Below are 11,081 nucleotides of genomic sequence, written 5' to 3'. Positions count from 1 at the left end.
TTCAGTATATAGCGCTTCATAATAAAAAAAAACTAAATCAATTTCCGTATACAACATGACCACGAATGCAGGCATTTCCCCAGAAAGACTGGGCACAAATTTTTGTTTTATCAGGAATTAGACTTTTTCTTGTCTAGCAGTACACATCACCGTGTCGATTTACAAAGAGGAAGTGATATAAAAACACCAAAAAGATTGCAAGAAAGCAAAAAATGAATGAAGAATGGCAATTTCCTACAATCTGTGGGTCTCTTTATCACATTCCACCCAGTTTTGAGGATGTAAAAATTGTTGAGCTATACTGTAAATGTGACTTTACCTTCTCCAGGATTTTTTCCTGAGGCAGGTTTTAGGAGACTTTTATTTTGAAAGGTGCAGCCAATTTAGCGCCGCTTAATGTCGCTAGCTTCACACTACTGCAGAAGGACGCAAAGCAAGGTACATAAATAAAAAGTAATTTTACATATAAAAGACATTTAAAATTTACGCGTGTTTAAGAAAAATAATTGCAATTAAGTTATAAAATGAACGATTCTGTAAAAATGTCTTTATTTTTCATTAAATAAAGATTTAATGATAAATCTAACAACATAGAGAAAATAATAAAACAAGTTGATGAATCCAATGTGAAATCTTAGGCATAAATACCAAAAATAAACACGAACAATGTAGATATATCTTATAAATTGTAGAGAAGACGAACAGTGTCAGGATGGCCGAGTGGTCTAAGGCGCCAGACTCAAGGATTAGTTCCTTCCCGATTGGGGATTCTGGTCTCCGAATGGAGGCGTGGGTTCGAATCCCACTTCTGACATTTACTTTTTACTCTTAAGTAAAAATTACGTTTCTTTTCATGAGCGGAAAATGCAAAAAGACAACACTTAGATTAAAGTGCATAATGAATGCCTTTTCTTCATACAATTTTAGAGTCCATCCGAAAGAGTGGAAATGTGTCTTTGGCATTACCATGAAAAACATCGACACAAAAATAAATACGCGTTAAGAACAATAGCTTGCAACAGTCATGCCATGCAACAATATACACATACATGCCGCTATGCCCATATTACACGATTACTACATTAATCCGATATCTTCATACAAGAAACTCTTAGCTGTGTTTAATACATCGATTGCATACGGGGGGAAAAGATTTCTTGTACACATTGTTGTTGGCCATAGGCATTGTAAAAAAGGTAGCAGTTGAAAATAGGAACGAAGAGGGTGGGGGCGACATCAACGATAAACTGAAATTTCCTTTGAGCTGCAATAATACAGAACTTTAAACTGTTTCTGTGATTGACCAATTATTTCACTAACAGTATTAACAATTCCAGACAATTTCCCCTTACTCTTAATGCTCAGGCTACCATACCATACCGTGATACCAAAAGTAAGGAGGTTTGCTTTCTACCAACATTCTATAGAACCTTTCTAAAACGTTTCGACTCTAAACCCTTTTCAGCTTTCTGACAAAAAAATATACGCCGACTACCCTTCTTAAAAATGCAGTTGGTATTCTCTGCAATGTTTACTGTAAATACTCATCTATTACCCTACGTATTTGAAACAATAAACAGCAATTCATAGGTTGATTAATAAGGGTGTGTGTTTAGCTCGCATCATTTGTTAATTATGGCAGCTAATATAATTTTTTGTATCATCTATATTTAAGCGAAAAGTTTATTTGTTCAAAGAAGGCATTACATGTGTATCCCGTGTTTTCATTATACTGTACGAAACAAAATGTTTTATAAAACTCTTGGAATGTTAAGTAATCTATTTTACATCCATAATTAAACAAATGCTGTCCTACACCAGTGTAATTCACACAATGTTACCGACAGAGCAAGGGGAACTGAAATCAAATGTACACAGATATTTTAAATACATGTTTTTCTAAAGAAATGCATTCCTGTTATTTGAAAATATTTGCACCTGTACTACTGTCTCAGTATCCCGACACCAACCAGTTTCGCGCATGTGCAGAAGTAACCCTAAACCCGGTAGTGTGCAAACAGCTACGATGCACAGAAATGATATATCCTGTTGGAAAACGAGCGAGGGGTGGGAATTTATTTAAGAAGAACGTACATCTACAAACGTACTTAAGAGGTATGTAGGCTTTTTACATCCTTGTATTGCTCGAAAAGTTGGCAAAGATGCACATTTTGCAAAAAAAAATGCAAAATATTAAAAGGATTTTCGGCCGCGCTTGCATTTGGTTTTGTATTTGTCCGCGGTTACGGTTTACTACATATTAAGATAATATCATAATATGCATCACTTCAACCATCTGTTATTAAAAACGGATGTGTTTTATTTGAGTTTTAATGACAGCTGTGGGCGGTTTAGTTTCACTTTGGCGAAATCAGTTTCCATTGTGGGGGAACTTTACGTTTCACAACTGTCGAGCAGACCTTAAAAAAGCTACGTGTTACTGACCCAAAGTTCTTTAAAACTAGAAAGCTTAGAGAACATACCTGTTTTTTTGCCTAATTAATCAGTGCGCTTCCTCCGTGAATACTTACTTTCCTGATACTACAGTATATCGCTATAATATCGCGAAACTGTTGGTAGGGGCCAGATGATTTATTACAGGATTAGATAGCGAAACGTTGTTTCGCGACGTATTGTTTTTCTGAGCCTGTTTTGCAATAACATGTTTGTTTAGGGGAATAAGCTACTCGTTGCTGACTTAAAAATTCTTTAATTTACTTTAAAACTTCTTGACCCTCCACATATTTTTTTAAATAGGTCAGTAATATAAACATGGCAACAACTATCGTCCATGACTCGTCAGAGGCGGTAGAGCTTTGCTCTCACCGCGGCCTGTACCTGAAACCCATAGCCAAGCTGGCCATCACTGTGTTCTGGCCTGACCAGAGGGAGCCTATCAAGGCCGTGTCAAACTGGGAGGTGATGGCCAGGCTGAAGCAGATGGCTCACCCACACCAGTTCATCTCCATCCGCGTGTCCAAGAGTACTCAGGAGTTTGTGCGCTTTGAAGCTGAGCTGGAGACCAGGGCTCTGGTGCAAGTACTGTGTCTGAAACTGAATGGCCAGACCCTGGAAGTGCAAGGCTGTAGCAGAGCCCTGAAGATCCTTGCTGTGGAGTCCTGTCCAGATTTTCCCACCCGTCAGGACTGGGAGTCCTATTTCCAGGACAGAGAGGGTAGACCAGACACGGTTCACTTAGAGGGTCTCCCTTGCAAGTGGTTCAGCTCCCCAGATTCCCGCAGCCAGAAGCCCATGGAAAAGATTGTGAGGGAAGTATTTGGGTGCTTCGGTCCAATCCGAAACATGGATATCCCTGCTCTGGATTTTTACCGGGAGGAGACCGGAGGTAGGGTCTCCACTGCCTTCAGCTTCACCGGACTGCAGACCTTCGACGCCTACCTCCAGTTCCAGGAGTACGAGGACTTTCTAAAGGCAATGGAGTCCTTTAGAGGCATGAAGCTGATGCTGAAAGAAGGGGATGGAAAGGCTCTAGCATGTACCATTAAGGTAAGGCTGAAAGGTTTTGTATCTCAGCTGCAACCTGTGTTACAATCCTATACTTGGAATGTAGGTTAATTGTTTTTCTAAGATGCATTGGATAATGTTTTAGAATGTGAAAATCCTATCATTTTAGAATGAGTTTTAGGATACTTGACTGTTTTTAAACACAAACAAAAGAAATAAGTGATTTTTTTATTTTAGAAAGAAATGTTCTAATTCTGTAGTATAATCCTGCAACTGTTAATGGAACTAATATTGAAACGGTAAATGAAAATATGTCTCGACACTGTTATCAATTGTCAATTGACTTTGACTGCTAGTACAGAGGCAAGCTATTTAAAGATGCAACAAAAGTGGGATTTTTTTAAAGGAAGTTAAGGAGTTTTAATGTCGAAAGCACAATATTGACACTTTTTAATGGGGATTCTATTCTAGGTGGATTCAGAGCAGCAATATCTTTTCTGTAAAGTGGTGACCAAAGCAGTACATTGTGTAGAAAATGTAAAAGACATGTAAACTTAAATACCTCTCTTTTTTTATAAGTTGCCTCTTCTAGTTAGCATTTTCTGTTTTGTATTTCTAGTTTGTTTTTAAAGGGGAACTAAAATGCTATTTTTATATTTCAGGGTTAAAAAGAATCACCATTGATAACCATAATGAAAGTAAAATGTACACAGTAACACGTAAAACCTCCAATTTGTATCACAAAATAGACAAGATTTCCAGGTATGTGCAGTGCCATATTCTGCAATTCAGGATAAGGCAACAAAACATCCAATAACGTGTGCTGACATTGTAAACAAGCAGGTTTGTGAATACATCTACAGTGGTGTGAAAAAGTGTTTGCCCCCTTCCTGATTTCTTATTTTTTTGCATGTTTGTCACACTGAAATGTTTCAGATCATCAAACAAATTGAAATATTAGACAAAGATAACACAAGTAAACACAAAATGCAGTTTTTAAATTAAGGTTTTTATTATTAAGGTGGAAAAAAATCCAAACCTACATGGCCCTGTGTGAAAAAGTGATTGCCCCCTAAACCTAATAACTGGTTGGGCCACCCTTAGCAGCAACAACTGCAATCAAGCATTTGCGATAACTGGCAATGAGTCTTTTACAGCGCTGTGGAGGAATTTTGGCCCACTTATCTTTGCAGAATTGTTGTAATTCAGCCACATTGGAGGGTTTTCGAGCCTTAACCGCTTTTTTAAGGTCATGCCACAACATCTCAATCGGATTCAGGTCAGGACTTTGACTAGGCCACTCCAAAGTCTTCATTTTGTTTTTCTTAAGCCATTCAGAGGTGGACTTGCTGGTGTGTTTTGGATCATTGTCCTGCTGCAGAACCCAAGTGCGCTTCAGCTTGAGGTCACGAACAGATGGCTGGATATTCTCCTTCAGGATTTTTTGGTAGACAGCAGAATTCATGGTTCCATTTACCACAGCAAGTCTTCCAGGTCCTGAAGCAGCAAAACAGCCCCAGACCATCACACTACCACCACCATATTTTACTGTTTGTATGATGTTCCTTTTCTGAAATGCTGTGTTACTTTTACACCAGATGTAATGGGACACACACCTTCCAAAAAGTTCAACTTTTGTCTTGTCAGTTCACAGAGTATTTTCCCAAAAGTCTTGGGGATCATCAAGCTGTGTTCTGGCAAAACTGAGATGAGCCTTTATGTTCTTTTTGCTCAGCAGTGGTTTTTGTTCCGTCTTGGAACTCTGCCATGCAGGCCATTTTTTCCCAGTCTCTTTCTTATGGTGGAGTCATGAACACAGACCTTAACTGAGGCAAGTGAAGCCTGCAGTTTTTTGGATGTTGTTGTGGTTTTTTTTGTGACCTCTTGGATGAGTTGTCGCTGCACTCTTGGGGTAATTTTGGTCGGCTGGCCACTCCTGGAAAGGTTCCCCACTGTTCCATGTTTTCACCATTTGTGGATAATGGCTCTCACTGTGGTTCGCTGGAGTCCCAAAGCTTTAGAAATGGCTTTACAACCTTTTCCAGACTGATAAATCTCAATTACTCTGTTTCTCATTTGTTCCTGAATTTCTTCAAATCGCAGTATGACGTCTAGCTTTTGAGGATCTTTTGGTCTACTTCAATTTGTCAGGCAGGTCCTATTTAAGTGATTTCTTGATTGAGAACAGGTGTGGCAGTAATCAGGGCTGGGTGTGGCTAGAGAAATTGAACTCAGCTTTCCAAAGATGTGATAAACCACAGTTGATTTATGTTTTAACAGGGGGGGCAATCACTTTTTCACACAGGGCCATGTAGGTTTTGATTTTTTTCCCCTTAATAATAAAAACCTTCATTTAAAAACTGCATTTTTTGTTAACTTGTGTTATCTTTGTCTAATATTTCAATTTGTTTGATGATCTGACACATTTCAGTGTGACAAACATGCAAAAAAATAAGAAATCAGGAAGGGGGCAAACACTTTTTCACACCACTGTATTTTAATTCAATAGAAATATTGCTGTAAACTTTGAGAAGGGTCTTGCTGACAAATACTACTTAGTTAACTGTGCATGCAGAGGTAAAATGTCTGCTGTACAACCTGTATTTATTCACTCGTACTGTACATTACATTAGTCATTACGGTGACTAGTGAGCAGGAAGGGGTCACAACGTGGCAAGGCCAGGAGTTTGCAACAACAATAGCTTTATACAGTACTTTCACAAAGTTCACAATTTTGATCTTTATTCAAAATTGTAATTTTTTTCTATCATCAGTGAATTTATTTTGTTAGTGAGATTTAATAACCGGTCTGAGAACTTATGACTGCAGTTCCCCTTTAATTTGAAGAGTCAAGTTATATCTTAGAAAAGTGAATTCCCAGATAAAGTGTAATGTAACATGGTTAACATACAACATAACTGAGTCTGTAGAAGTTACTTTATATTTTGTAAAGCAATGTATTATGAAAATTAATCACAAGAGAACTAAAAACAGTATATAAAGATTTGGGGCCCTTTTGGAGAATAGTGCAGTGACTTGTGTGTGCGTGCAGGTGACCTTTGATATGACAAATCACCTGAGTGAGGCAGCAGTGGCCAGGCGGCAGCATGAGAGGAGGCAGCTGGAGGAGCTGGAAGAGCAGAGACAGCGAGAGAAGCGGCGTGAGAGGGAGGAAGAGGAGGCTGACAGGTATAGTACGGTCATCTAGGGAGGGGGATGTGTGGACAGCCACTCACAAATGGTACAACAGGGAAAGACTCGTAAGAAGAGAGCACAAAAACACATATAGATATCCCCAAGACAAAGATGCACTACAAAGGGTTGTGGCTGCGGCACAGAGGATTTTAGGATGGGGTTTACCATGAATCAGTGAGATTCACACCATCCGCTGTCGCAATAACGCCCAATCCATCATTCAGGATCCCAGCTATCCCGGTCACAAACTGTTCTCCCCCTGTTTTTTAGCAAGCGGTACCGCTCTATTAAATCATGGACCACTAGACTTAAGAACAGCTTCTATCCAACTGCAGTTCACATTCTCAACAGCTAACCTCAATGCCTCAGACTAACTGCACATCTTTAATATGCATTTTTCTGTGGTCTACCAGTTTTGTTTTAACTACTATATATTTATCGTTCTTCACAACATTTATTTTTATTTATTATGTTTGTAATGTCCAAATTGTGTAGTGTTGTCTGTTGTGCTGTGTCATTTGCTGCACAAATAAGAATTCCAACGTACATATGGCAATAAACTTCTCTACTATCTACTATTATCTACTGAAGAGCAAAGTGGCTGATTGCTTTGAAGAGCAAATGTAAAGTGGGGATGTTGGGTAGATTTGGACACATATGTGTTTAAACCTCCATCCTCCTACACAAACCTCCTCTTACCCATGCACACAAACATCACTTGCTTTTTGGGTGAATATGTTAACACTACATTTATAAAGATGTTTTTTTGTAAAAAGAATAAGGAAGGAGAGTCAACGGGAGAAGAAGCGCCAAGAGAAGCTGAGGAGACGAGCCGAGAGGCAGAGGGAGGCTTCAGAAAAGAGACTGTTCGCCACAAGAGATGTAGTCCAGGATATGGAGGAAGATGATGATTGGATGGAAGAAGAGGTTTGGGAGGAGAGGAAGTTGGTTCTGGCTCAGCGGAGGCTGCAATCCATTCGACTCCTCACCAGTTTGCTTCAGAAAGTTCAGGTACACAGTGTGTTTGATTGAAGAGTATCTCCACAGACTTAAAAAAGATGATCTTATGGGATATTGTGTGTGCCACTGGGCTTCAGTTAGGTTAATGGTTTTATTAGACTTAGATCTCGTAATGATTTCAAAGGAAGGAAGTGAAACAGAACAGTTTGTATAAGGAAAATGTTACTATGTGAATATAATATTGTGTGGTTTCAGATCAAATAAGAGTGTACTCATGAGCAGCCCTATAAACAGTTTAGGTTGTAGAGCAGAAAGGATTCTGACTCAGTGTTTGAATGTGAAGAAAATGAGGTATGTTGCCCAATTACCTTTTTCATTGGGACCAACCAGGGACTGAACCTCAGACTCTGGTAGTATCTGTAATCAAATCACCTAGGTTACCTAAGTCCCACAGGTAATAAGGGTGACTTATGTTGGTAGTAGTGGAATGGCACTGCATAAATTAAAAAAAAGACATATTGCATTACTTTTAACCTTATCTTCTTTATTGTTTATAAATAGGACCTTACAAAACAAAAGACAGAGAAAAAAAGTCTGAAGACTGAGAAATCTTCTTGTGATGATCCGGATTCTCCAGATGAAATCACTGAAGAAATTGTTGCCTCAAAAAGGGTATGGGGTATAAATTCTATTATGAACAAACCTATTACAAGTCTGACAGAGCCTGTGGTGTGTCCTCCAGATACAACAATTCCAGATTCTATTACGGATGACTTATCTTCAAGTCATGCCATTTTATCCCATGAGCACCCAAGTCAATGCTTTAACTATGGACCACTGCAGGTAACAATATGTCAGAGCCACTCAAACAGGGACTTAAGCCAACACTCGCAAACAACTTCCAGTCAGAGAACACAAAACTCTTCATCTCCATTTAGAAGAATTGCTTCAAGCAAAGAGTATTTTTCTACAAGACACAAGAAAAAAGAAAAGATTTACGAGTCAGAGGAGTTCATGAATTTTTTACTGAACCATTATTCTCACCCAACTTATGCCAGGTTGTGCCAGAGCCCTCAGTCCTCACCAGCATCCAGTTGGCAGAGAGTGGTTTCTGACAATGGGAAAGGCTACCAGATTAGCTTGATGAACATGGATGGTGGATTCTGTACTGAGGTCAGCATCAGTCAGAATGCAAGAAAAATCAATCGCAGTGATGAGGACAGATACAAGTGGAAAATCACCATTAAGGAGAGAGAACCAAGCCGGAGAATGACTGGGATCCAGAGGAGCCCATCGCAGGGCTATGGCAGAGAGTTTGAGGTGTGCTGGAATGAGTCCAGCATGCATTGTGCCACAGAAGATCCTGAATATGTACATACCCTGGAAGACCTGTCTCCACTGCAGAATTTCACTGTGAAAGATTATGATTCAGTTAGCCACAGAGAATTTGCAAAGAAAAGGAAGCCTACGTCACTTACTTCCTTCCATCAGAGAACTTTCTCCACTGATGCACAAGTCCAAATCTTTGGAGAATCAAAACTTTTAGAGGTAGTCCCTGAGAAGGCCCATCTTGAAGGCCAGAGGAAGACTCAGATCAATATAGAAAAAACTGACAGTTTATCTAAAGGATATGAAGAGGAAGTTAGCAAAGTAAGTATCCCTGAAGACGGACAGGCGAAGGAAAAAATATGTGAAGATGAAAGAGAGGTGTGCCCTTTGTCTAAGGAAGGTGATGCTCCTGGTGTAGCCAAAGCAGGACGAAAGAAGACCAAAAAAAAGAGAAAAAAATCCAAAGGGTGTGTCAGTGGCAGTGATGCAGAAACATCTCAAGCGAACAAGAAACGGAAAAAGAAGAAGAAGAACAAGCACAAAAATTCCAAAGGTGAGAAACGTGTGGAGGAATTAGAAAAACGGAAGAAAGGCAGACTTTCCGAGTGGGACCAGCTACATCATAAACAAAAGCAAGGAACTAGTGAGCATAGATATTCTTTGTGGGACAAACAACACATGAAAGCAAAGACCATTTCTTACCCTAAACCTTGGAATGGCTTTGGTAACAGATACAATTATGGTAATGAGTTTGGAGGCTGGAATTATTACTATGTTAAACCTCATAAAACATTTGATAGCAGCAGGGGATTTGCAAATGAGACTGACAATCCTGGAGCAAAGCCATCTAGCTGGTATGCTGGTGGCAGATATGCTGACATTAATCAGAATTTAGATATTGTTCCAAAGAAGAAGAAAAAAGAAAATAGAAACAGTTTTGAATCTTGATGTCCTAATGAGTTTGGATAACTGCCACTTTGATGCAAAAAGTTCATAAATATATTTTCAATGTTTTTGTCTGACTTGAAAACTAAGTTAATTCTTTCTGGTGTTTTTCAAGCTCTTGGTACCTATTGCTCATTTTGTTTTCAATTTCTATAATTAAATATATATTTTACAGGGAAATCATTGGTATTATTTTATTGAATTCTTGCCAAATGCATACTTCTTTTAAATACAGGCTGGTTTATAAATTCAGGTACCTTTTGGGTTAAATAAGAATGTATCTAGTAAAATCTAAATGTGCTAACAAATTAAATGGATACAGTGTTTCACACCACTGACTGGTAAATTGTAATAACATGCATGGATGCAGGGGTAAAGTGCAATTAAGACTGTCTTTCTGAAATACACAAATGCTTTCAAAATAATACTGGTCACCAAGGCTGTGGATCAGACTACTGTCGGCAATACCAGCGATAAAAAAATTATGCCTACCACATTTCATTCTGCTAATGTCTAGCTCTTACACTATATATTATAGATATTGCTCTTTCTTTAATGCTAAGAGTTTGAAAATAAAAGCAGTTCACTGCAGTCCAAGATACCCAAGTTGTTCAATTATTAAGAACTTGGCTGATTTGAACAATATTTGATAAATTGACATATTTGCTTTGGACATCTCTCATGTCTAAATCCACATTTCTGTTGTTGCACATTATGTTTAACATAATATTTAGGTTAATCTCACGAAACCTTTCATCTTTTTGATTTTCCTCATAAATTCATTATATTGTGTTTGTATAGTTGAAGCTAATTTCAATTTGACTACTTAAGCAGGTGACTTGATCATTTAAGTAGTTCAGAAGCCAATTTGCAAAAATACCCAGGAGGCTGGATCTCTTAAGAATTAAAGCTCCCCATTCTCAACCAATTACCATACAATATTTACCAAAATGTATGTTTCAGGTCTTTATAAATGAATGATATACTCGACCTATATGACCATCGTATATATCATAAAAACTACTGTGTTATTTAGTATTGACTTTTCTGTTTACATTTAAGAATAAAAACAGCGGTTCTGAATGCAAAACATGAAGATATAATAATAATAAACTATTTTATATAGCGCCTTTACAGGTGGCTTCTCACAGCGCTTTACAGGATGACAATAACAATAAAAAAGAAGA

At 38.3% G+C, this 11,081-nt stretch overlaps 1 protein-coding gene and 1 non-coding gene across 2 annotated transcripts; both read left to right on the top strand.

The window, feature by feature from the left end:
- The first annotated feature begins 566 nt into the window (after nt 1–566).
- Nucleotides 567–10,103, top strand: LOC102682235 (A-kinase anchor protein 17B-like). The gene is made up of 5 exons (XM_015351137.2): nt 567–2,115; nt 2,758–3,507; nt 6,518–6,654; nt 7,437–7,671; nt 8,182–10,103. The coding sequence occupies exons 2-5, from the start codon at nt 2,773–2,775 to the stop codon at nt 9,895–9,897; spliced, it is 2,823 nt and encodes a 940-aa protein (XP_015206623.2). The 5' UTR covers nt 567–2,115; nt 2,758–2,772; the 3' UTR covers nt 9,898–10,103.
- On the top strand, nt 707–814 carry trnal-caa (transfer RNA leucine (anticodon CAA)). Its single transcript has 2 exons — nt 707–744; nt 769–814. It is a non-coding gene; the product is annotated as a tRNA-Leu (tRNA).
- Nucleotides 10,104–11,081: the final 978 nt, after the last annotated feature.

Source organism: Lepisosteus oculatus, chromosome 8 (genome assembly GCF_040954835.1).
Source record: "Lepisosteus oculatus isolate fLepOcu1 chromosome 8, fLepOcu1.hap2, whole genome shotgun sequence".
In the NCBI taxonomy this organism is placed as follows: domain Eukaryota; kingdom Metazoa; phylum Chordata; class Actinopteri; order Semionotiformes; family Lepisosteidae; genus Lepisosteus; species Lepisosteus oculatus.
The sequence above is the reverse complement of the archived record's forward strand: the minus strand, read 5'-3'. Positions and strand labels throughout refer to the sequence as shown.

Coding starts and splice junctions, on each gene's coding strand:
- LOC102682235 (XM_015351137.2), top strand. CDS start 2,773: ATGGCAACAACTATCGTCCATGACTCGTCAGAGGCGGTAGAGCTTTGC. Junction 3,508..6,517: donor CTCTAGCATGTACCATTAAG/GTAAGGCTGAAA, acceptor GTGTGCGTGCAG/GTGACCTTTGATATGACAAA. Junction 6,655..7,436: donor GAGGAAGAGGAGGCTGACAG/GTATAGTACGGT, acceptor TTTTGTAAAAAG/AATAAGGAAGGAGAGTCAAC.